The 24352-nt window shown below is 42.8% G+C and overlaps 1 protein-coding gene across 2 annotated transcripts in view; it reads left to right on the top strand.

Annotated features, from left to right (window-relative positions):
- Window positions 1-24352, top strand: part of PHTF2 (putative homeodomain transcription factor 2) — a 254818-nt gene that overhangs the window by 149901 nt on the left and 80565 nt on the right. For both annotated transcript variants that reach the window (XM_082255148.1, XM_082255147.1), the window contains exon 6: window positions 15887-16052. In XM_082255148.1, the coding sequence (XP_082111274.1) occupies window positions 15887-16052 (166 nt within the window). The remainder of the gene's footprint in view (window positions 1-15886; window positions 16053-24352) is intronic.

Below are 24352 nucleotides of genomic sequence, written 5' to 3'. Positions count from 1 at the left end.
CACAATAATGTGCTTATTAATTCAAAACATATGAAAATAGCAATTGAGCCTGGAACGGTGATATACAAAATGCAGTCCAAAATGGTAAGTTCTTTGTGCAAATAATAGCAGCCAAATCGGGTGACTGTGCGTGATCGTGGACAATAGTGGTAGCACTCTCCAATTCACTGCCAAACTGTGGTAAAAATACAAACTCACCGGATGGTGTTGATCTTGGCTGGCAAACAATTGTGCAAAAGAATAATGCCATCCTAATAATATGTAATATACACATAAGTAAAAAAAAAAATACCTCCTCCTTAAAAAAATAATTCAATCACTTCCCTGCATACTTATATACTTTTCCAGAAGAAGGGTGAATAAAAACAAAAAGACAGAATACAGGGGTTGTTAATACAGGCGTGGGAATTTAGGTGTTCTCCCTACCACATATTGCTTTTATAGCTATTGGAATTAATCTTAAAATAAAGAAAGAAATCTGTAACCAGCTACAGAAAAAAAAACACTGGACCACTTTGTCCCAGATGAATTGGACAGTAAAGGATATACTCCAATAAATCAATAATCTATTCTATAATCACCACTGGGACAAAAGTTGAAAACCCTCCATTCCCTTTGATAGACCGTAGATGAGTAAAACACTATACAACAAGTACCTTACAACATACTCCCTAATGGCTGATGTGTCCACAACTCTGAACCAAAAAAAAGGTGCTCGGTGTCCTGTATCCACAGCCCAAGGGAGTAAGCTACTTGCTATAACCTCATTACCTGTATATAACGGCACATAGTCAAGTCCATGCTTAATTATACCAACTATTACCACAACATAAATGTCTCATGGAGTCAATATACAGTTAGCTGAGCCCATCAGCCCAATATAACTTTATCTGTAGCATGTCTCCCATCACATGTGGATCTGCACAAGCACTGCCATGGCGATTGGAGAGAGGAGGGAAGGGATTCCGGATTCCACACAGCCACTCAAGTAGTGCAATAATAAGAGAAACAATCTCAGCCTGGGCTCCCGCCAGGCCATGCTTCCAACTCGTTTCGCTCTGCCCCCCGAAGCTTAGTCACCCCCAAGACTAAGCTCCCAAAGGGGAAAGAAAGAAGTTGGCGGCGTGGCCTGTCTTTAGAGCAGGCTGAGGTTGTTTTTCTGACTGCTCACATGGATGTGCAGCATCGGGGATCCTTTCCCTCCTCTCTCCAGCAGTCACAGGAGCTGGGACGAGCTCCATTCCTTCGCTGGCACTTCCACAGCAGCAGATGTATTCTCCATCTACATTACTCCCCTAACCAGCATATGAGCCTAAGCAACACACCAATCCTCCAGGGGTCACTGCCATGACAATGCCGCTGAGCAGCATCTATATATACCCCCACCTGGCACTCTGGTGAGAATTCTGGCATACATTCATGTTACCTTGCAGCCCTACTAGCTCATACTGTGTGTGAATTCAGTATCACTTATAATAATAATCTACATGGATAGCATGGATAGAAGTACTCCACAAGGCAAAACCTTTTTTTTTTTTTTTCATTTTGTATAGAGTAGGGATGGGTTAAATAAAAAAAGGGGGGGGGGATATTCTGCGCTAGAAAATGATGAAAAATTGTGAAAAAATTTGTATAAATGGGAGAAAAGCAGCTGGCACAAGATCTACAGACAGTGATCAAAAGTACAATAATATTAACAAAAGTGCAGCGCTAATAATTAAAACATCATAAATGCAATGACAAAAACTTCATCCAACGGAATGAGAAACCATAAAAGAATATAAAAGGTAACTAAAAGTCCCAAAGAATAAACAATTAAATAGTGAAAGTCCAAAAAAAGCTAAATCCAAAGGAAATAATGTGATAGCAATCCTTCCTTCCTGTGACACCCAGGGAATGTGTGGAATGGGGACACCGCAGTGCACAAGTATAGGGAGCAGCTTACCAGAGCGCCGTGGCTACTCAAATGAATGAGACAGCCTCGCCAAATAAGAAATTTAACATAGATCTCCGGGACTCCAAGGAACAATGGATAGTGCCGTGGAATGATTAATTCCTCAATGTAGCTCCGTGATGGTCAGATGGATGTATGGAAAGGAATTTACAGAAGACCATAGTGTATATTCCTTTCCATACATCCATCTGACCATCACGGAGCTACCTTGAGGAATTAATCATTCCACGGCGCTATCCGTGGTTCCTTGGAGTCCCTGAGATCTATGTGATATTTCTTATTTGGCGTACCTGTACTGTACCTGTATATGGGCTATGTATTCTATTCATTCACCGTGTTACAGTGGTAAGAGCAAACTAAAGTGTATCTAAACCTAAAAATAGAAATGTGATATTGTAATATACAGCGGCTTTAGAGTTTGGTAGCTGCATTCATTTTCTTTTCTGCAATTTTAACCTTGTGATCCTTGCCTGTTTTCTGGCTTTTTATTTGATTGCTTGCAGCATTTAAAATAAGCAGCAAGTGTCTGATAAAATCCAGAGACAAGGAAGGATAGGATGTGGATAGAACTGCCCTATTATATGCCTGGTCCTGGCAAAAAATAAAAATAGTTCCTACAGATAAATTCCAATAAGGAAATTATTACATCACTTCCCTCTGACAGTAGTAACTCCGTTATCACCTCCCATGAATGCTAAGCAGCAGATTCTACAAGATGGCATGTGAATAGTATGCAATATGGCTAATGCAAAAGACAGCACAGTTTTGCAAATTTGCGAGTATGCAGTTACCTAAAATTCCGCTTAAATAAGCCCAAAATGAGTTCCTTCCTGTCCATATTTTTTGTTGTGAGTGTGTAAATGTGTACCACTGTAGAACCCAATCTCTTTAACAGGACTGAGTACAGTAAACAATAGAGATACCAGACAGCTTCACTCCTACAGATTCGCTTTATTGATGTGTTAAAATTCCAACAGGAAGAATCACATGTAGTGTGGGAACAAGAGCAAGGTCGACCTATTTCACGCATTAGCGCTTTTTCATAAACCTCCAGGTTATGTGTAGGTCTGTTGGTTCAGTCTAGTTTGATTTTGGTGGTTTGGTGAAAATGTGTATTTGAAGTAGGCATATGTGTCTTATGTTTGTATACATATCTAAAGGAGATTATGAATGTAGGACCCTCCTAGATAGGTGCTAGAGAGTGTAAAAAGTTTGCTTTGCCTGCTTATCAGGGAGGGGAGCAGCAAGTAAACCATAGTCTGCTCCATCTGCTTATCAGGGGAGCCTGATTAGTAGTTAGGCCTGTTGCATGTGTCCATGTGTGATTCATCTGGTCTGAGGGAATTTCCCCACTGTATCCAATAGGGGAGCCTGTTGGACATTGGAGGAAACCCAGTCAGTGACACACAGGCTTTTATGACTATCCCAGTGGGTTGGCACAACAGTGGTGCATCCTGGGATGTGTTCTAAAAGCTACGGGCACATGTGACAGGGTGTCTTTGGGCGGGAAGCCTGGTCGCAGGAGGAGGGTGATGGCTGTCTCTCGTCCTGTTTGTATGGAAGGTGGTCACAGGCGGTCGGCCTAGTGAGCGAAAGGTGGTCACAGGCGGTCGGCCTAGTGAGCCAGAAGTGTGGTGCTGAGCCTGGAGGTCCAGTGGATACTGACAAGTGGAGCTGAAAGCAGAGCAAACTTGGGAAAAAGTGTCCGTGAGTACCACGAAGCTTGCCAGGGGTCTGCCCAGGAAGGGGATCACTCCAGTGGAGAGTCGGTGAACAGGGGCTAGCATGCACAGAAAGTGAGAAAGGGGGTGCCAAGTTAGGACCCTGATGAGGAACTAATTCAGGATCATATTCATTATCTTCACTTCAGTGGCAAGGTGAAGCAGCGGCCTTGCCGCACACACTATGGTCAGTTGTCCTCAAGCTTTGTGCATAGTTCATGGCTGGAGTATCCCACTCATCCCTTCTCCCATCCCAGTTCTAAAATAAAACACCAAAACCAAATCCCCGGACTGTTCATTGTCTGAGCCAAGTGTCTAAAGTGATAAGTTTCTACAGACTGTTGCTACGGGTAACCTAGGGGAATCCAGAAAGTGCAATTCTCAGCAGCCCTCTAGGGGGCAGTGCTATATGAATAAGCGATAACTTGCAAAACATGTCATCCTTGATCTTGTTCCCCCACTACGTATGATTCTGCCTGTTGCAAATTTTCCATATCAATAAAGCGTATCTGTTGGAGTGCGGGCGTCCAGGACCTCTATTGTTTACTGTGCAGTTTGCAAGCTGGGTGAGCGGGCAGCTGTGTGGGGTGTGGATAGCGTCGACTGACCTGAAACAGCCGTTCTTCAGTGTTGTTGAACAGGACTGAATAGTTGCTGCTCCTCAGGTAGATTTGATAAACATTTTTGCAAATATCACGTGGCATAAAAAATTTGCATCTGCTACCATATTTTTTATTTTACAGGGTCTCTCCTTTTAGAAAACATATCATTGTTTGGGAGGTTTAAAGTCGTTTTCTAGCCATAAATTCCGATTGATGTGTGCCAAAATGTAAACCTTGCTCCAGTCCCAAGTGGTTAGAATAACCCCATGACAATTATCTCCCATTTGCTCTGCTACATTGTCATCTGCATCTCTGGTGGAGGCTATGAGTTTCTGTGCTGAAGCACATTGCATAGGTACAATCCACCATTGTAAAAAAATAAAATTGCCAGAGAGCAGAAATATGCTTCCGTGCTGATATAGTAACAAGGAACATGAGGACAGAACAGAGTGATGAACTTATCAGCCTGCTTCTTCTCCCTCGCTGTCCAATCATGGGCTGGGGGCAGGCACAAGACCTATGCATATTACTTAACTGCAATAGAGATATATCAGGTCTTCAGGTGGCCCTGCCCCCCCTCTCTCTTCTGATTGGCTGAATCATTTTGATTGACAGCAGTGGGAGCCAACCACGCTGAGGAGGGGGGTCCCAGGCAGCTTCGACACTCCTGCAAAATCGCTGGATAAAGATGGGCTCAGGTAAGTATTAGGGGGGGGTGGGGCTGCTGAACTCAGAACGTTTTTTTTTTTCCTGCCTTTACTTTACTATCCCTTTAACATCTAAACGACTATTCATTCCTCATTCCTACATTAGTTTGTTTTTGTATAACAAGCTTTTCAGTCATAACAATTATGTAAAATAACAAGTACAATAAAGTTTATGGCTAAAATCAAATATTAATTTCCACTCCGAATTTCTATTTTTTCAATTATTTCCGAATAAAGGACATTTCAAAGGATTACAGTGTTTACGGCTATTTCTATGTTTATCCTAGTGTTATTATGCATTGTAAATAGGCACTGCTGTGTCACACACACCACAGAACTTGCCTTCCAATCTACAGCGGTGCTGAAAAAAGGATCAACCATATACCGGGATGATGCCTGCAACTACAGGCATCATCCCGGTATCTTTAATACATTTTTTTTTTTTTGAGTCAGTGATTCCCTTTTTTGTTAACACCATTGTAGTGGCTGATTAGTCACTGGATTTCTTTTAACAGGCAGCAGGAGGCGATTTCCCTCTCCTCCCACCGCCCTCCGGTGCCTCTCCCGGGCAGTCCTGTGTGATCAGGGAGCCCAGTATGCAGTCCGGCACTTCCTCTGGGTTACCACAGAGTCGGCCATGGACCAGATGGTCTCTGGCCATCTCTATGAAACTGGGAGGCTGGAGTTGTTTTGGCAGATATAAATACTGCCATTTTATTTTCTTCACTGCATTGATCAGTGTTTTTTTTTTTTTTTATCTCCTGCTTTCCAGGGTAGAGGAGAGATTTAGGGTCTTGTAGACCCCTGATGTCTCCAAACCTATCACAAGGGATGTTTACATTTCTTGTGAAAGGAATAAAACTGATCAAATGAAAAATTACAGGGACAGTGTAAAACAAAAAAATAAAATGATAGTTAAAGAAAAAAAGCCCCTCTGTCCCCTTGTGCTCGTGAGCAGAAGCAAATGCACACCTGTATATGTAAATGGTGTTTCCGCCACACTTGCGAGTTATCCCTACAAATATTATAGCGAGAGAAATAATTCTAGCACTAGACCTCCCTTGTAACTCTAAACTGGTCATTTTTTAAAGCGTTGCCTATGGAGAGAGATTAAGTACCGTAGTTTGGCGCCATTCCACGAGCATGCACAGTTTTAAAGCGTGACATGTTTGGTATCTATTTATTCTGGGTAACATAATTTTTTATATTGTATCAAAAACTTGAGTTATTTATTGTGGGTTTTTGCATAAAAAATGTATTAAAGTGTATTTTTCCCAAAGAATTGCATTTAAAAAATCGTTGCGCAAATATTGCAAAATATTGCAACACCCACCATTTTATTCTCCAGGCGCTCTGCTAAAAAATATATACAATGTTTAGGGGGTTCTAAGTTTTTTAGCAAAAAAAAAAAAGATTTTTCAATGTAGGAGAGAAATGCTAGAAGTGGCCTGGTAGGGAAGTAGTTAATAAACAATTTAATTTTCATTAGAAAAGTGGATTGCTCAAAATTTTGACAGCATTTTCAACAAACACACCTGAGGTGGCTGGCCTGGTTCATTTGCAGACCAGTGGTAGTGTTTGCTGTATTAAATGAAAACACATGAAATCATTTCTGGTGCAATCAAGTGACAGACATATCTGACCTTTTACGAAAGCCCTGGTAGCTTTTATTTGCATTCCCTTGTCAGTGTCTGTTCCCATGGTAACTTATTTTTAGCTTGCACATAAGCTTTATATTTATTGAGGTTACAATTAAAACTGCAGTCTTGATAGAACTATTCACTGTGCTCAGAAAAATAAAAAAAACTTTGCTTTTGCTTACAGTCGAGGTTAGTCAGATATAAAACATTGCTTCAAATATTTAAACCACTCAAGTGACATGTATTCAAAAAAGAGGAAAACAAAAACTAAATGTTCAAACATTGGTGGATATTTTAAGCGCAACGGGAGGCAGACCTGTTCAAATCCAAGAGGTTTTATTTGGAACAATAAAATGTCATTTGTATATAAAAACATTAACCTAAAAAGGGGGACACCTATTGTACACCAATACCCAACTCTGGAGTGGACGTTTCGCTATAGATCTTGCTCCTACAGCACCAATCTGGCAGAAATTTTAATTACCCCCAGGGGATAGAAGATGCTGGTTAACATAGCACTAATGAGAGGATGCATATGTGTCTAGAAGCCTTACTTTACAGCATGCCTATACACCTCAAGTGTGTATATGTGATGGGGCCACACCAGGACTATTGGTGATGAATGAGTGATGTGGGACTCTCATAGCAACATCCCAGCATCAAGACCGGATGGGATGATGCAATCTCTGGGAGTTTTTCCATCAGGCTTTGGGAGGCAGGTAATTGGCCTACCCTTAGAACAAGGGAACTATTTAACTTTGGTCAAAGCTGCACTTTGTTTTTATCTACAAACAACCCTTAGCTGTATAGGTTGTTTTTTGGTAAATTGGAACTATGCCTTGAGGACAATTTTCAGGGAGACCCACTAGTGCCCTTATCTCAGGCTTCCTTTAGCAGAGAACAGGTCTCACAGACTGTAATGCATTCTAATGTCTGTATTCAAGTTACAGGGTTTCACATTCCCTGTCCCTACTTGAACTCTCCAAGCCTTTCACACACTTCTAGTAGCATTTGTTCCTTGTCCCCATCTTGACCAATGATCTTACTTCACCAGTGGATCATCGTCTCTTAATATGACAGACTGGACCTTCTTACTCATAGCATTGGTTTTAGATGGCTTTTAGTTCCAGCACCTAAACTTTAGCTTTCCTTAGCTTACTCATGCACTGTTGATTATTCAGTAGAAGTGTGACGTAGGTTGGAATGTCTATGCCAATTAGGATAATTCCCTCAGTTTGATTTCACAAAATGCCCGGGGGGCACCTGGCAACTACAGGGTGCACTCAGGTATATCTAAAGTTGTCAGCACTCTCCTCTCAGAAATGTTCTCTGATTGTGTCAGGTCACAACATTTTCCCAGCGCTCACCAGAGACTTTTCTATCTTTGCAGATTTAGAAGTTAATTCCTTATCCCTTGAACCTGTTAGTTGCACTTTGTTTTTAAATTTTTAGTGTTGGGACTTTATTTGCATGGGCTTTATGCAACTGGAGCTGCATGCAGACAGCCAATGTTACTGAATGAGGAAACATCAGCTGTACAAACACCGCGTGACGTCCTAATTTGACAGGGAGCTTGTGGCTGTGAGCACACACTGGGGGAATTTATCAAAAACGCAGCAGCAACTTTGCAACCAATTAGGTTCTTTAATTTTCAAAGCTTAATGGAAGAAGCTGAAGATATAAGCCGATTGGCTGCCATGCACAGCTGCTCCAGTTTTAAAGTCTAATTCCATGTATAATGTCGCTTTTAAACAGTTAGTTTTGGCTAAGCTGGTCTACTAGTTTGGATTCCCCTTGTTGACTACCTTGGATCGGATATGGAATTCGCTCAAAACTCTACCTGCCTTTGACTACAAATTTGACCCTAACTATTCTGAACCTTGCGTGCCTTGTACCTGGACTGTCATTAAACCACTCTGCCTGTCTGCCAACCGCAGTACCTGTTTGCTGTGCTCATTTCTCTTTATTTCATTGGCTCCTGGTAATCATAACCATTGGGTTATATTGCCCCCTACAGGAGTAGGACACTAGGCAGAAAGTAATTCTGGCTACACCTATGGGCAGTCCCATGGGGTATACGCCCTCTCTCTGCTATAGCCACTCAGTTTTTTTCTGCCTAGTCAGGAGTAAGGACCTAGTTCCTTGCTGGGATCTTTGGTCCTAGCAACATTTTTTTTCTTTTTAGATATAATTTCTTTTCTCCTGGGTTTTTCCTGTGAGATCTACAATCAACTGGCTGACGGGCCTGATAATCTAGATCCAGTGGTCACCCCAGTCTGGCCAGCGAGCGCGCGCAGGCCTGAGCTCCATGCTAGGTCGGCCGCAAAATAGCACCACTAGACGGGCTGGCCTGCGAGTTAAACACCTCGCGAGGTCACATACGTCTTGGCCCGAGTCGCAACGTTATTCCTGGCCGACAGCCCCCCACATTTCGAAAGAGAGGGGTTCTGTCTGGGGCGGTGCTCGCCTGGTTCCTGGTATGGTGAGTAGATGTCCCCCCTCTCCCTCTTGGGGGTTTAGGGTGGACGTGCGCCCCTCCTTGGGAGGGTCGTACCCCCGGATTCCCCTCTTTCCCACAGGCAACCCCCCTTGCTGAGTCCTTTGCCTGCTTCCCCTCCTCCTCCTCCACATACACTGGGGCTGTTTGGATGGTCTGGCCACTGGCCCTTGGGTGACAGCGATGGGGGCCGGGGGATGTGCCGCTGGTGACCGATCTAGTGGGGGCTCCTGCCTGGGTCTGTCCCTGAGGCCTGGTCTCCCTCCTGGGTCCCTGTATGCCTCATGGTGCTGCCATTTTGTTGTAGCCTGTGTATTCCTATACAAGGTGGCCATGTTTGTGTAGTCCGGCAGCCATTTTGCTGTGGTTTGCCATTGAAAATAACGGCGGCCATGACAGTGGAGCGCTGCGGGCAGCCATTTTTGGCGGTGGGAGTCCCCTTCTCATCCCCTGCTCCTGACTCCTGGATGATTTTACTTCCCGATTGTGTAGTGCATTATCCTGGTGGCTGCAGGCACTTGTTTCTGCGGGTGGTGAGTCTGGTGGGGTCCTCTCCCTCTCTGCTGAGAAATGCTTGGTGCTTGTGCCTGGCGACCAGGTGGTGCTGCCAGCGCGGTGGGGGTTGCACCATAGCTCGGTGACTAATGGAGTCTTTGAAGCACATTTCCCTACCTGATCCCCTCTTTAAGGCTGCGGGGCCCTCCTGGGTCCCAACCATCCATCCATGCACTGATGGCTGTCCCAGAGTCCCATGTGTCCCAGGTGGAGGTGGCTTGCAGGCAACGGGCTAGTAAAAAGCACCCTCGGCCTTCCTTTGCCTCATCTGTCTCACCAGATCCTGAATCTGATTTGGCGGACGTGGGTCATCTGTGGGTCTGCAACCACGCGCCTGGAATCCTCTGATAGTGAGGAGGATTCCTCCATGTCTGCGACTGCGCATTAAAAGGCGCTGGTGAATGCACTGATTGTATCTGTGCGTGAGACCCTAAAGATGGAGTACGCAGCTGAAGCTGCAATGGAGACAAAGGTACCCTTTGGCACTCATAAGCCATCCAGAGCAGCAAAGGTGTTTCCTTTCCCTGCCTATTTTGACAGAATTGTTGCTAAAGGGTGGGGACGACCAAATCGTCCCTGTGGGCTTCCTAATCGCTTTACTAGGTGTTACCCCTAAGAAAGTCCCTTCTTAAAAAGTGGAATGTGCCACTGGTGGTGGACCCTCTGGTTTCAAGATTTCAAATGGAATCATGGTTGCCTTGTTCAGAGTCCCCAGCCTTTAGGGATCTGGCTGACCGGAAGGCAGAGGCTTGCAATATGTATACTATGGCTGGTTTGGCAATGTGGCCGGTATTCACCATTGCCCTAGTGTTGCAAACTCTGACCGAGTGGGCTAAGCTTATACGCCTTGACCTGGAGGGGGAACAGCTCCACCCCTGCCTTTGCCTAGCTGGCGGACCAGCTGGCCCAGGGGCTGCAGATTCTCTGTGATGCCACTTTGGATGCGGCTCCCCTGATGGCAGTGGTCCTTCGGCGTGTCTATTGGCTCAAGTACTGGTCTGCGGATCAGACTTCAAAAAAGGCCTTGACTGATCCTCCTTTCCATGGAGACCGCCTGTTTGGAGCTACCCTGGATGATGACATTAAAGGTCTCACAAGGGGGAAGAGTACTTTTCTTCCGCAGGCTACTAAGGGCAAGGAACCTCGTCGTAGACGTGGGCCTTCCGTCTCAGCTCATAAGACATTTTTTCGTCCCTCAGGGTCGACTGGCAAGGGCTCAAAGCCTTTCAGTGCCTCTTCAGGAGTATCCAAACGAACCTGGTCTGGCAACCAAGATCTGGCATCTCCAGACCCATGAATAAGGCTCCAACAGCAAGAAGGTGCGCACTTACCCCAATAGATGGGGGGGGGACGTCTTTGCTGGTTTCTGGACCTGATGACTTCCCAGGTGCAAGACAAGTGGGTCCACAAAGTCATTTAGTCCAGCTACAAGATAGAGTTCCGCTCTTGTCCCCAGGCAAGGGCCTGTTTGGGGCAGTACAAAACCTGTTCCTTCCTTGATTGTCCCGGTTCCGACCTCAGAACATTTTCAGGGTTTTTACTCAAACCTATTCACAGTCCCCCGGAAGGAAGGCAAAGTGCGTCCAATCCTGGAACTCAAGACGCTCAACTGCTTTGTGCAGTACAGAAGTTCAGAATTGAATCCATTAGAACAGTGGTGGCATCCCCGTCAGGGAGACTTCCTAGCCTCCATCGATTTCAAGGATGCCTACCTTCACATTCCAATATGTGTCAGTCACCAGCGGTTTCTCCCCTTTGCTGTGGGAGAGGAGCATTATCAGTTTGTGGCGTTACCCTTTGGTCTCGCATCTGCTCCTCGGGTCTTCACAAAAGTGTTAGACCCAGTGCTAGCTTTGCTACGCCAACAAGGGAATGCGGTACTGGGCTACCTGGACGATCTCTTTCTGCAAGCGGAGTCTCCCTCTGCACTGGTGGAAAACCTGGAGATCACAATACAAACTCTTGAGGGAGTTTGGCTGGATTCTGAATTTTCAGAAGTCTGCTCTGGCTCTTTCCCCGAGCTGGACTATCTGGGCCTGACTCTGGACTCGGCCTTAGCCAGAGTGCTCCTTCCTCTGGACAAACTCCAGAAATTGCTGCTGTCCATCAGATGGTCATCCCTCCAGACTTGCATGCGGAAGCTTGGCCTGATGGGGTCTACCTTCGAGGCGGTTCCGTTTTCACAGTTCCATACAAGGTCTCTGCAAAGGGAGATTTTTGACCAAATGGGACAAATCTCAGCAGTCTCTTGACAATCAGATCCGGCTGGGTTGGGGAATGTTGGAGTCCCTGATATGGTGGCTTTGTTCTCCAGCGCTTTGGCTGGGAACATCCTTCCTCATCTTGTATTGGACAGTAGTCACCACAGATGCCAGCCTGTCCGGCTGGGGAGGCGTCCTCGGCAAGCATTCTGCTCAGGGGATCTGGATGCTGAAAGAGTCCAGACTACCGATCAATGTCTAGGAACTCTGAGTGATTGGACTGTCTGGATCATTGGACGGATCATCTTCAGGGTTGTCCAGTGTGCATTCAATCGGACAATGCCACGGCCGTGGCTTATGTCCATCACCAAGGGGGCACAAGAAGTGTCCTTGCGGCTCTGGAGGTATTTGGCATTCTAAGGTGGGCAGAACGGTTCGTTACAGTCCTCTCTGCCATACACATTCCCGGGGTGGAAAATTGGCTGGCGGATTACCTCAGTCGGCAGGCGTTGGACCAAGGGGAGTGTTCCTTTAATCAGCTGCGTCTCTGGTGGGTCACCCCCGAGGTGAATCTGTTTGCGTCTCAGCTCAACAGAAAGGTGCAAAGGTTTGTGGCTCAGTCACGGGATCCTCTGGCGGACGAGCTGGTGGCCCCATGGGGTCAGTATCAGCTGATTTACGCCTTCCCTCCTCTCAAGCTTCTGCCCAGACTTCTACGCAGGATCCAGGCAGAAGGGATTCTGGTCATCCTAGTGGCTCTGGACTGGCCTTGTTGAGCTTGGTACGCCGATCTGGTGCGGCTGGTCACTGATGTTCCTTGGACGCTTCCTCTCAGGGAGGATCTGCTGTCCCAAGGACCGATCTTCCATCCCGCTTTACAGTCGCTGGCTTTGACGGCTTGGCTGTTGAATGCCAGGTGCTGAAGGATAGGGGTTTATCTGAATCAGTGATTCCTACACTGTTAAAAGCTGGGATATCTACTTCTAGGAAGATCTACCATCATAAGTGGAAGACGTACATTGCGTGGTGTTTCAAACCATCCATGGTTGTTCCTGCTGGCTGATTGTAAGAAATTAACAGAGTATGGCTAGCCATAAAGTGGTTGTAAACCTTCGGGGTTTTCTTTAAATAAAAATAACAAACATGCCTATATTTACCTGCTCTTTGCAATAGTTTTTCACAGAGCAGCCTGATCCTCTTCTTCTAGGGTCCCCCACCGGCACTCCAAGCACCTTCTCTTCATCGGTTGTCCCCACAGAAAGCCTTCTTCCCTGGGGGCATCCTTGCGGGCTCACTCCCGAGTCCTACTGTTGCATCCATTGACAGACAGTGGGGCTTGGAAAGAACTAATGCACATTGCTAGATTAGATTGGGCTCCGGTAATAAAATAGAGGGGGGGGCTGCAGCACAGGTTTTTCACCTTAAAGCATTAGGGTGAAAAACCCTAATGCTTTCGAACCACTTTCAATTTCAAACCACTCCTAATTTGTCCAGAACTGGCTGGCACACTTCACAAATTCAGCCCAAGTAACCCAAACCTAATCCCTGGATCTGCAGTTTATTCCTGAAACAATTGACGTCAAGGTACATGTTTGTACAATCAGAAAGAGATTGCATTAATTGAATCTGCAGGAAAAAGTGTTTGCTGTCCAAAAGAATAATAAAGCAATACTACGGTTTGCCATTGAACATATAGTATAAGCAAAGAACAGGCCTTCTGGAACCATGTGCCTCGGCTGATCAAATATCAAGTTGTTGCAACCTCTGAATCAGTTGGATTTTTCTTAATGGTTTCCTTTTTTTATGTACAGTATATCTATGGATAATTGATCCTGCATCAAAAAAAATATGTAAAAAATCAAGGGGACATGGGGGGAAAAAAAGCTTTTGAAAAAATTTGCTTCTCTGAAGAAACTTGATGCTTGGCATCTTGTGCTGCCTAAGCAGCCTGTGCAATAAGATTGTTGTAAGAATTTCCTTCTAGAGTTAGAATGGGATGTTAATAGATTGATATAGAATGTGTAAAAACACATTTTAAAACCCATACAACATCTAGCAGCACAGCAAGAGACATCTAAAGGTGACAGGCTGATAATGTACAGCTACAGATGAATGGCATCTTGATAAAACATTTTTATTCTGTAATAAACAAAACATATTTTCTAACTTCCTAGACCACTTATTGACCATACAAGGAGAGTCTGAAGTGTGGGCTGTTTGCTTAAAACGACTCTGCATTTTTTTTTCTTTTGTAGATGTTAGAGCTGAACGATTCTGAATAAAATGAGGATCACTATTTTTTTGCCTAGAATAAAGGTTACAATTCTGAAGAACTTTTCTTTTAAATATTTACAACCCCTGAAAATTAGGTTCTCAAACAAGTTGGCAATAAAATAGGACATAATACTGATTTGCTTCAATCAAACAATATGGCTGAAAAGCTAATGTAGTAGCTAGCACACACAAAGGTGAATATACAACCTCCAATAGACCATATGATAAATTTGGTGCAGTGCTTTACATAAATTAAAAAAAGTCTGTGTTAGATAAAAAAGTCCTATGTGTAATCAACTGCTTTGAACTGACAATCCTTTCTTGATTCAAAAGCCCACTGTGATGTGTCAAATCACTCACTAGAGAGTGACTAACATTCAGCATTCAATTATAAACACTTGCGCCCAAAGTGTTGCACAATGCTCCTTATCCCTGATAACCCTCCACCATTCTATATGCTCACCAGTTGTTGGGCCATTACAAGCCTTGAGCCATTGCCATAGAACCTGGTGACATCATATTCAGAACTGAAGTGGGTTAGGAGGACTTTGAGGAACCAGCGATAGATGGCTGGTGCTCCTGCCAGGAGGTTGCTGCGGCAATGACGTCAGCATGTAGGTCCCTCCCGTTGCTTTTCATGCGCATGCACATTCATAAGGGATCCTCCTAACAGGCCATCTATCGCTGTTTCCTCGTGAAGTCCTCTTCATCCCCTACAGTTCTGGATATGAGGTCACCAGGTTCTATGGCAATGGCTTTACCGTCTGGTGAGTGTATAGAATAGGGGAGGGTTATTACGGATAATGAACACTGTGCAACACTTTGGGCGCAAGTGATTGTATTTGAATTCTGGATATTATTCGCTCTCTGGTTAGTGTTTTGACATATCGCACTGTCACAGTGGGCTTTTTAATCAAATGATCATCCGTTCACGGCAGTTGGTCACACATAGGTCTTTGTTTATTTATCTAACACATGAACTTTTTTACATTTATGTAAAGCGCTGCACCAAATTTTTTTATCATATGCTTCTCTCGTGTCCTTGAAAATATAATTGGCTGAATCTTGGAAATGCTGGATTAAGATTGTGTGGGGGGTTAAATCGAGATTGCAATCTTAGACTGATTAATCGGGCAGCTCTACATATGAATACAAAATTTTCAGTGTATTTCACAAACTGTTGGTGGACAAAATATTCATGTGAATTTCTAACCGTGTGCGTGACAAAGATGGTAACATGGCTACATTTCACTATGGGCTTTATGGGAACAAACCCCTATGTTAGAATATTTAAATGTTGTATATACCCTCCCTCACATTGCTTTCAAGTGGACATTTAGCAGGTCTGCTAAGTAATTTTATTGTTTATCCTAAGCACCACGTTACCTTGTAATAATCAATGGTGATCCTCAGGGACTTGGGAGTAAGCTCTACCTGGAGAAGCAAACTGTGTTACACCCTGGTTATATTGCTTATATTACTTATTTTGTATATGGTGTGTTCTCTCGACAGTAAGAGACTATATAATGCTCATTTTCTTTTGTTTTCTGTACTGGATGGAAACAAGTGTTCCTTTTTTTTTTTTTTTTTTTTTTTGCTTGCTACGATTATTTTATACACCCAATAAAAAAAACTATTAAGCTAAAGCTTCTGCAAAGACTGTTTTATTGTGTTTTTCTCTTTATCAAACAAAACGCATTTTAAAACCTCTCATTTCTTTCTGTTTGTTCTGTAGTTGCCTCAGTAGTTCTATATACCATTTCACCCGGGCCTCACTGTGTACCCTTTACTGAAGTTATTGGACCAATATGGCTGATGCTTCTCCTTGGAACAGTGCATTGCCAGATTGTATCAACGAGGACTGTTAAATCTCCTCCAGTTATCGGTGGAAAAAGGAGAAGGTAACAAAAGTCATGTAAAACATTTTATTTGTGCATGATTTTTCGGTTTCAAACTAATGCACTTGAGTGTGACAAATGGCCTTTTGGGTGATCTATAGATAGGAGCAACAGCTAATTACAATATGCTATTTTGGCTCTGCATCTGAACTGTGTTTTTAAGGCAATTTGTATCCAAATTTATGTGACATTATAGGCCATTCAAAAGGTTCCTTTACTTTTTTGCTGCTTTAAAAAAAATGAGTGTTTTTATGGATGCATTTATAAACCAGACAAATATATTTGACACATATTGTAGTTAAATATAACCACATAGATCTATAATATTCAGATGTTTGAAATGGAATTTATTTTCTTTAAAACTAGTTCTGAACTCGTAATATGCATTTGTTAAGAAAGTAGGTGTGTTTAGTGCATCGGATGTATCTACCCTGTGACTAATTACTTGGAACATCTTAAAGCAAACAGGTGTTTGATATGCCTTAAACAATAAGGGTTACGTGTTTTATCAACACTGCATAACAAGTTGGGTTATCAAATACTGCCCTAGTTACATCACATCCTATGGAAAAGGAATACGGATGGAGTCTACAAATTAGCAACTTCCTCTTTGTTTTATAGTTATATATTAAAATAACAATTACATTTAGGCTACATTTACACATGTAATTGGGAAAAGTGGATTCCTTCAGCAAGAATCACCAGTGTACATGCACAGCTGTGGTCAGGAAGCCTGTACAAATTAATGACAGGCTGACAGGGTCCTTTTCTGTCCACATGTAATTGCACATGGAGCTATTACATTTAGTTAGAGAAAGATGATTCAAATCGTGTCCTTCGTCATCTCAGAGCTATTAAAATCATCTGATACTTGAAAGATCAGTTGCTGCGACAACATTCCTCCCTGGCCTTGAGCTTCAAAACATTGAGTAGTCATCTCCAATTATCTCCAATTATCTCCATTACATACATCCCTTGGTGTACTTGGGCCTTCTGGATACCAGTAAAATCAAGGTCTTCTGCCTTGGGAATTGGCAGAGCTGAGGTTGATGGTATCCACTTTTAATAGTGGTTCCATTTGATCAGTTTCACTCAAGAGTTTTGCAATGGAGTGTTCTCAGACCATGGGACAAATCTGGACAGGGTGATTTGGTTAGACCCTCAAACCTAGCTCTCTGTCATGGTGGCTTCTGTCCCCAGCATTGTCCACAGGCAGATTTTTTTTATGTTGGAAAGTTGTCACAATGTATAACATTCTTCTGGATTGGGGTGTAGTTTCCAGCCCTCTGAATGTACAGGGTTGTTGATCTCCAAAAGAGTTAACACCTCTTATCAACATACTAGAGTTATGAGTACTTTGTATATCATTACTTCACTGGAAACCGATTCTGATCCATCATCTGGTCTGAATACATTGGACAACACCACAGCTGTGGCTTTTATCAACCATCGAGTGGCAGCAGTAGTGTTGCAGCATCAATGGAAGTGGAGTCCATCCTATCCTGGGTGCAGTTTCATGTTCCAGTGATTTCTGTGGTGCATTTTTTTCGGGTTGGAAAACTGATGGACAGTTTTTCAGCAAAGTCTGGACCTAGGGGAAAGATCTCCAATGGGATTGTTTTCTGGGTTGGGGACTACTGGATGTGAACTTGGTAGCTTCACAATTTATCAAGAAGCTGGACAGCTTTGTTTCTAGGAGATATGATCCCCCAGGGGATGCCGCAGAGGCACTAGTGGTGCAATGGGATCTGTATACTATGATTTGTTTTCTTCATTAAACTTCTCACCTCATGAAAGGATCAAGGCCTAGGCCATTCTTGTCATGGAGAGTGTGGTATGTGGACATCGTTTATCTGTTAGGCAGCACTCTAATGGCCTTTACCAGATGTGGTCAGATCTGTTATCTCATGAGCTGATCATTCACCTTACTAATTGTTTGCTTGCTTTAATCATAACCATCCTGAAAGCTCCCTAGTCATCAATGGATGGTTAGAATCTCGACCAGTTCATCAGGGACTGGCTAAGATTCAAACCATGTGTGGGTAGGTTTATTGCACCTAAGCTGATTGATTGATCAACTTTGTTGCAACCAGCATGTCAGATTTTTCATGCAAATATTGCCAGCGATTAGCACCCGGGGCTACTACCCCCACTAAGAAAACACAATGGCTCCATGGGAGGGATTCCCCCATCATACAGTCAATGGTTGCAGGAAAAAAAAATGTATTAATCTATGGCCGGTGTTCTGTCGAAATAGCCATTGCGTCAAAGTCTCCAATTACGTCACTTCTGGTAATTTTCCAGCAGCAGATTTTGACAAGTTGGCTCTACTGCCCGCACGTGCACCTGGCAGAATAACAGAAACCTCATTGGAGGCCCCCGACCACTGCAGCGCCCACAATCTTTTGTGCCGCTCCGTCAGCGTTCGACTGATTAAAAGGTAAATAAACACAGCTTTCCCCAACGCACTGTTCTGTCAGGTGCACGTGTGCGCATGGGCAGTAGAGCCAACTTGTCAAAATCTGCTGCTGGAGAGTCCCTGAAAGTGACATAATTGGAGATTTCAGCGAGTTGGCTATTTTGACAGAACACCGGTCTTAAATCTACTTCCTGTAAGGTTTTCATCGAACATGAAAGACAGATGTATTTTTACTAGTGTGAGCCTATGGGGGTTTTCTTCACTGCGCCTTCTCTGCGTGCTGGTTGTTTCTTTGGGTTTGGGGGTAGACCAAACTTTGGTCTTAGTACCATCAAGGGTTTAGCGTCTGCCCTGTCTGTTCTTTTTCTTGAGCCGCTTCTTCGGACAAAAGATTTTTGAGTTATCAGCATTATTCTGTCGTGATCATCTTTTTTTTATCTTGCATAAAGACGAGATTGGCTTGAAACCAAGGACTTCCTTTATAACCAAAGCGGTCTCTGCTTTCCACCGTAATAAGAATATTATTGCTTTCCTTCTAGACATAGTAGAGGCCATCAGGGTTTACCTTTTGGCCAATTTAGGCAAATGAATTCCCTGACTTTGCATTACTTTGACTTTTTCACAGTTCACACTTAGCATCTGACTGCAGAATAATTGCAAATGGAACCTATTCTGTGACAGACTATGGAACAAAAACTTCCACACAACTGTCACAAAACCAAGAACTTCTCCTGAGCACTTCCTAGTATAGTGGAAGGATAATGCCTCTTTTTTTGCTTCTGATCTCCCTAAACGTCTCCCCCCTTTTTTATGTTCATTTTGCTTTCCGCCCCCTTTTCCACAACACTTATCACCTGATCTCTGTTGTCGTCATTCTTTTCCCTGATATTTCTTTGTGTCAACACACTCTCCCTGATGTTCCTTTAACTATCACTGTATTCTTCTCCCTGATGTTTCTCCTGTTATCACGTTACTCACCCTGATTTTTGCTTTTTTCTTGAAGGCAGGAATCTCCTTAAGTACTAATGCCTTCCTGGTAAAAAATGACGCTGCATTTTTCTGGCCAGGGGCTGGTAAGTGTAAGGAGCTCTTGTGATGTGCACCTTGGAAGTGGTGTCCTGGGGTGCCAGAAAAACACATTGGTCAGCGGTACCCCACAAGAGTTTTCATTGGCACTCGGTCATGTCAGTTTTACTTTTCTTGCGCACACCTCTTTTGGCCACCTCACAGTAATTTTTACACTAACCAGAAGGCCTGGCTAGTGTTTTTGCGCATGGCCTTTTTAAAATTTATTTTTACACTATTTATCATGGGCACTTGCACTGCACGTGGGTTTTTTTTTTGCAAAGAGACTGAGGGTGCAGGTTATTGGAGCCCTGGCATCAAGGGGAGGGATGGTGGTCACTTTTAGGGAAAGCCCCACAGCAAGTACTTGGAGGACTGGCTTTGGAAGGTCCCTAAGGCAGGTCTCTAAAGGCCCGTACACACGTACCGATCGTCGGCCGAAAAGCGTCGGCCGACGACCGATCTGCCGATTGTAGGCTTGTTAGTATGATGCCTCCGACAGCCGTCAGCGCACATTCTGCCGACAAGAATCTGTCATGCAAGCATTAAAATTTGTGTATGCCGACACCAGAGCGGCCGATTGTTCGCCAGTCAGTACAGAATTCGGCCGACAGACCGCAGATTTGCAAGACTGGGCATGCTCAGAAAAGAAAAAACACAGGGAAAGTTAACCATTACATGACATCACTTCTGCAGTCGGCTGTAGTCGGCGGACAAAATTCTTGTGCTGTCTTTGCACTTTTCAACAGACACCGACAGCCCGGGGACAAAAGACGGCCGATCGTTCGCCGACGATCGGTACGTGTGTACGGGGCTTTAGGAGCAGAGCCCATAGACCATAGAATGCTTTGCCCCTTTTTAGAAGCCTTGCACCCCAGGGTATTATGGTTTGTGGCCCTTCCTCTTCAGAGGATGGGCCAGTACTCTAACCTTGTGCATGTTTTTCGTGTACTGCAATTTCCTGGTTCACTTTTTTTGCTCATAGGGTTTTGACAAGCACACCACAGAGGGCCGTAGAAAAAAGAAAAAAAAAATTGTGCCTGATGTTTCCCTCTCCTCTGTCATCACACTCCTCTCCCTGATGTTCCCCACTAGCATCACACGTCTCTCCCTGACAGTCCCTGCTGTTGTTATATCCCTAATGTTCCCCTCGGTCATCACAATCCTCTGCCTGGCGTTTGCCCTGTTGTCATACTCCTTTCCTGATGTTTTCCTGCTGCCTGTCTCCCTTATTCTCCCCCCCCCCTTTGAACTGATGTTCTCCCTAATTCCCCCCCCCCCCCCCCCCCCCCTGCTGGCAGAACACTCCGTTCAGTGATCTAATATAACAGCTGCCTCTAGGAAGTTAGTGGAAAGGCGCCTTACCACTTTACTCCCTTCAAAACTCAGCACTAGTTTGACTAGCACAGTTTGACTGCAGATCTTTAAAAATAGCTTCAAATTCTCCTTGCTTCTTCTTGGTCTTTGCTTCGTTTCAGAATCACCACTAAAATGATAAATCGGTCTCAATATGCGACAAAATTTTTGCTGCAAACCTTAACTGGGCTTAAGACTTGGCAGTAAAATGCTAATTTAATCTTGAAAAATACAGAATACGTACCTAAGCATTATTAAAAAAAAAAGATAAAGCACAGCTAAAGTGATATAAAACAGTAAATGTGTAACACATGAGTGTCCATATGCAATAAGACAAAACAATCTATACAAAAAAATCAGTGATGTATATGTAATAAAAAAATAGTCCATTAAAGAATAGTGCATACAAATCAGGGAAATGTATATACATAAAAATAGTTCAATGAAAAATAGAGCATCAATTCTTCCAAAAAAAGTGCAGCGCAACCGAAAACCATAGAAGGGATCGCCACCAACACCCCCCAACACACGCCTCTTACCGAATCAACAGGACCATAAGTTATAATGGTCTAATGAGCTCAAGCAAGCAGGTGAGTAGAGAAGATCATCATAGGTGAAAGACATACAAACGGATAAACAAAAAAACTGCCATAATGAAGTCCATCAAACTCATTGAAGTGTTTATTAAGAAATAGATGACTACGATAGCAGATTGTTTTGTCTTACTGCATATGGTCACTCATGTTACACATTTACTGTTTTATATCACTTTAGCGCTGCTTTATCTTGTTTTTTTATTTCTGTTTGGCTGCTATTACAGTTTTTGAACGAGCTGCGTTTTTGTAATATCACTGAGTGCGGATTTATCTTGTTTTGTTTGATTTGCATATTTGATACACCTAAGCATTACTTATGTGTATTAACGATTTATTTCTAAGAAAATTAAAAGATAAAATGAGGAGCAGATTTTCTATATCTCATCCATCTGAGTACATTGAGCCTTTTATCTAACCATTGTCTAAGCTAAGTTATGTAAACCTCCAATGTAAGAATGTTCAGAAGCCATACGCATGTGGAAAATAGGATCTTTGTTACATAAAGGAGACATAGAGGCTGATTTTATTATTAAAGAAGTTCAGAATATGCACAGCACAGTAGCTTTAGCACTTCTGCTTTGCTTTACTCTGGAGGCCTCATTTCGAATCTCAACCAGGACCTCTCAGATTACTCCCACACTCCAAAAAAATGCAGGAACGTTTATTGACTCCTGTGTAAATAGAACCTAGTAAGTATTCATGTGAAGTAGGGACCTTTTAGAATGTAAGCTTCTTGGGGGCAAGGATTGATGTGCACGTACAATATGTAAAGTTCTGCGTACGTTTTCAGTGCTATATTGATGTCTAGTAGTAGTAGTAATAACAAAAATTACAAAAAAATTGTCTGAATATTGACTTCAGTTATCCAAACATAATTGGGCATTCAAAGTGATCAGGAATTTGCTTTTTACATGATGAGATCATTACAGTGAATATTAATTTCAATATATTATGTATGTATTCACACATTTTTTTTCAGTAAAGATTCTCAACTAGTAATTTAGTAACTAGTAACTTATTTTAGTAAATAAGCCTCAATGCATGTTCTGAGACGCTGTTGAAATTATGGTCAGTGCTTCTTTTGAGGACTGAGCTCACAGTCTGTTCTCTTGAGCATGAAGTGAAACTCCACTTTTGCTGTGGAAGGGGAAAAAACGATTTTATCCTCGTCTGTTATATTCATTGCAAGCGTTTATTAAAACTGACACACAGGACTCCAGATACTTCCTTTGTGTGCCAAATAGAAAGTCCTTCTACTGTAATCTCTTGATCAGTCCCAATTTTGTAATAAGAGAAAAACAGGAAAAACAATTTGGCTTTTATGAGCAGAAAATTAAATTTTCTGTGCATTGTGTACAGAGTACTGTTTGTGTTACAATTCTTAGACATGCAACCATTGAAAAAAAAAAAAATATATATATATATATATATATATATATATTATAATATTTTTTTTTTTTTGTTTTTAATTAGTGTGAAATTGGATAGCTGCAGGTTTAAATTATATAATTGAATAACCATGTTGCCATACTATTCCTATTACAGCTTCTTTTGTCACCTGTGTGTTCACTGGGCCTGTGAATGAGTGTCATGACATGTTGTTCAAGGGAAGAAACATTACCATAAAGTACATTACATATACATACAATACAGGTTTATAAAAGATTTTTAAGGACATAATAATTTTTATGAATAAAGATTTTTTTCAAATTTTGTCAGGAGCATGCTTTAAGAGCACCTTTAAACTTCAATATATATTTGCCAAACGGTAAAATGTTTAACACATTTTAAATGTATGCCAAAATGTAATTCTTAAAGGGAAACTCCAGTCAAAAAAAATTACATTTTTCCTTTTACTAGTATGTTAAATATCTTTATCTTTGATATTATTAATTTTCTGGCTAGCTGCTTGTCTAGCTTAGAAAGTCTTAAGCTGGACCAACAGCTTCTTCCTGTTCTTCACCAACAACGCTATCTCCCTTTATCTGAATTTGCTAAACTGTCTTTCACTTCCTGAAAAGATTGTCAGTCTTAGACAGGCATGCCTAGACCACCAAAGCCCCATTCCCATCCCTCCTAGGCTTCACAGAACATGATCTCCTGTCTTCATAGCATTGTTTAGGCTAGCAGCTTCTCCTGGGAGAGAGAGGGGGGGGGGAGAGAGAGAGAGAGAGGGGGGTCACGTGACCGGCGCAATTTATGAAAGATAAAAGGTACAAAGGAACATTTTTGAAAGTTTAGAGGGATACAGATTCCTATTGCTTATTACATGCGAGTAATGAGTGTTAGGCTCCGTTTCCACTAGTGCAATTTGTCATGCGACTTTGGACACATAGTCGCATGACAGGTCACAGCCTTTCGATTTCAATAGCACCCGCTCCCATCAATGCGACTTTGATCCATAGAGTGTAAAGCTGGATCAAAGCTGCACTCAGTCGCACTCTAAATCGCTCAACCTAAGAGTCACACTAGTGGAAATGTAGTCACTAGGCTGGAGTGCGACTATGATCCAACTTTACACTCTCTGGATCTAAGTTGCATAAAAAGTTTAATTAAAGTAGTGCAGGTACCTTTTCAAAGTCTCTGATTTTCAAAGTTGAATAGATGGGAACAGGGCCATTGCAATCAATGGGCTGGAACTTGTCATGTGACTTTGTGTCAAAAGTCGCATGACAAGTCACACTAGTGGAAACGGAGCTTTAGACTGTTTCCACTATTGCAATTTAGACTGCGACTTTGATCCAACTTTGCACTCTCTGGATCAATGTTACATCAAAAGTTGCATCAAAGTAGTGCAGGTACACTTTGCAGGTATACTTTGTGTCCATAGTCGCATGACAAGTTGCACTAGTTGAAATGTAGACTAA

The sequence above is a fragment of the Pelophylax lessonae genome (genome assembly GCF_965119305.1).
Source record: "Pelophylax lessonae genome assembly, chromosome: 4".
Lineage (NCBI taxonomy): Eukaryota > Metazoa > Chordata > Amphibia > Anura > Ranidae > Pelophylax > Pelophylax lessonae.
Note: the sequence above shows the minus strand (reverse complement) of the source record. Positions and strands in the feature narration are given on the sequence as shown.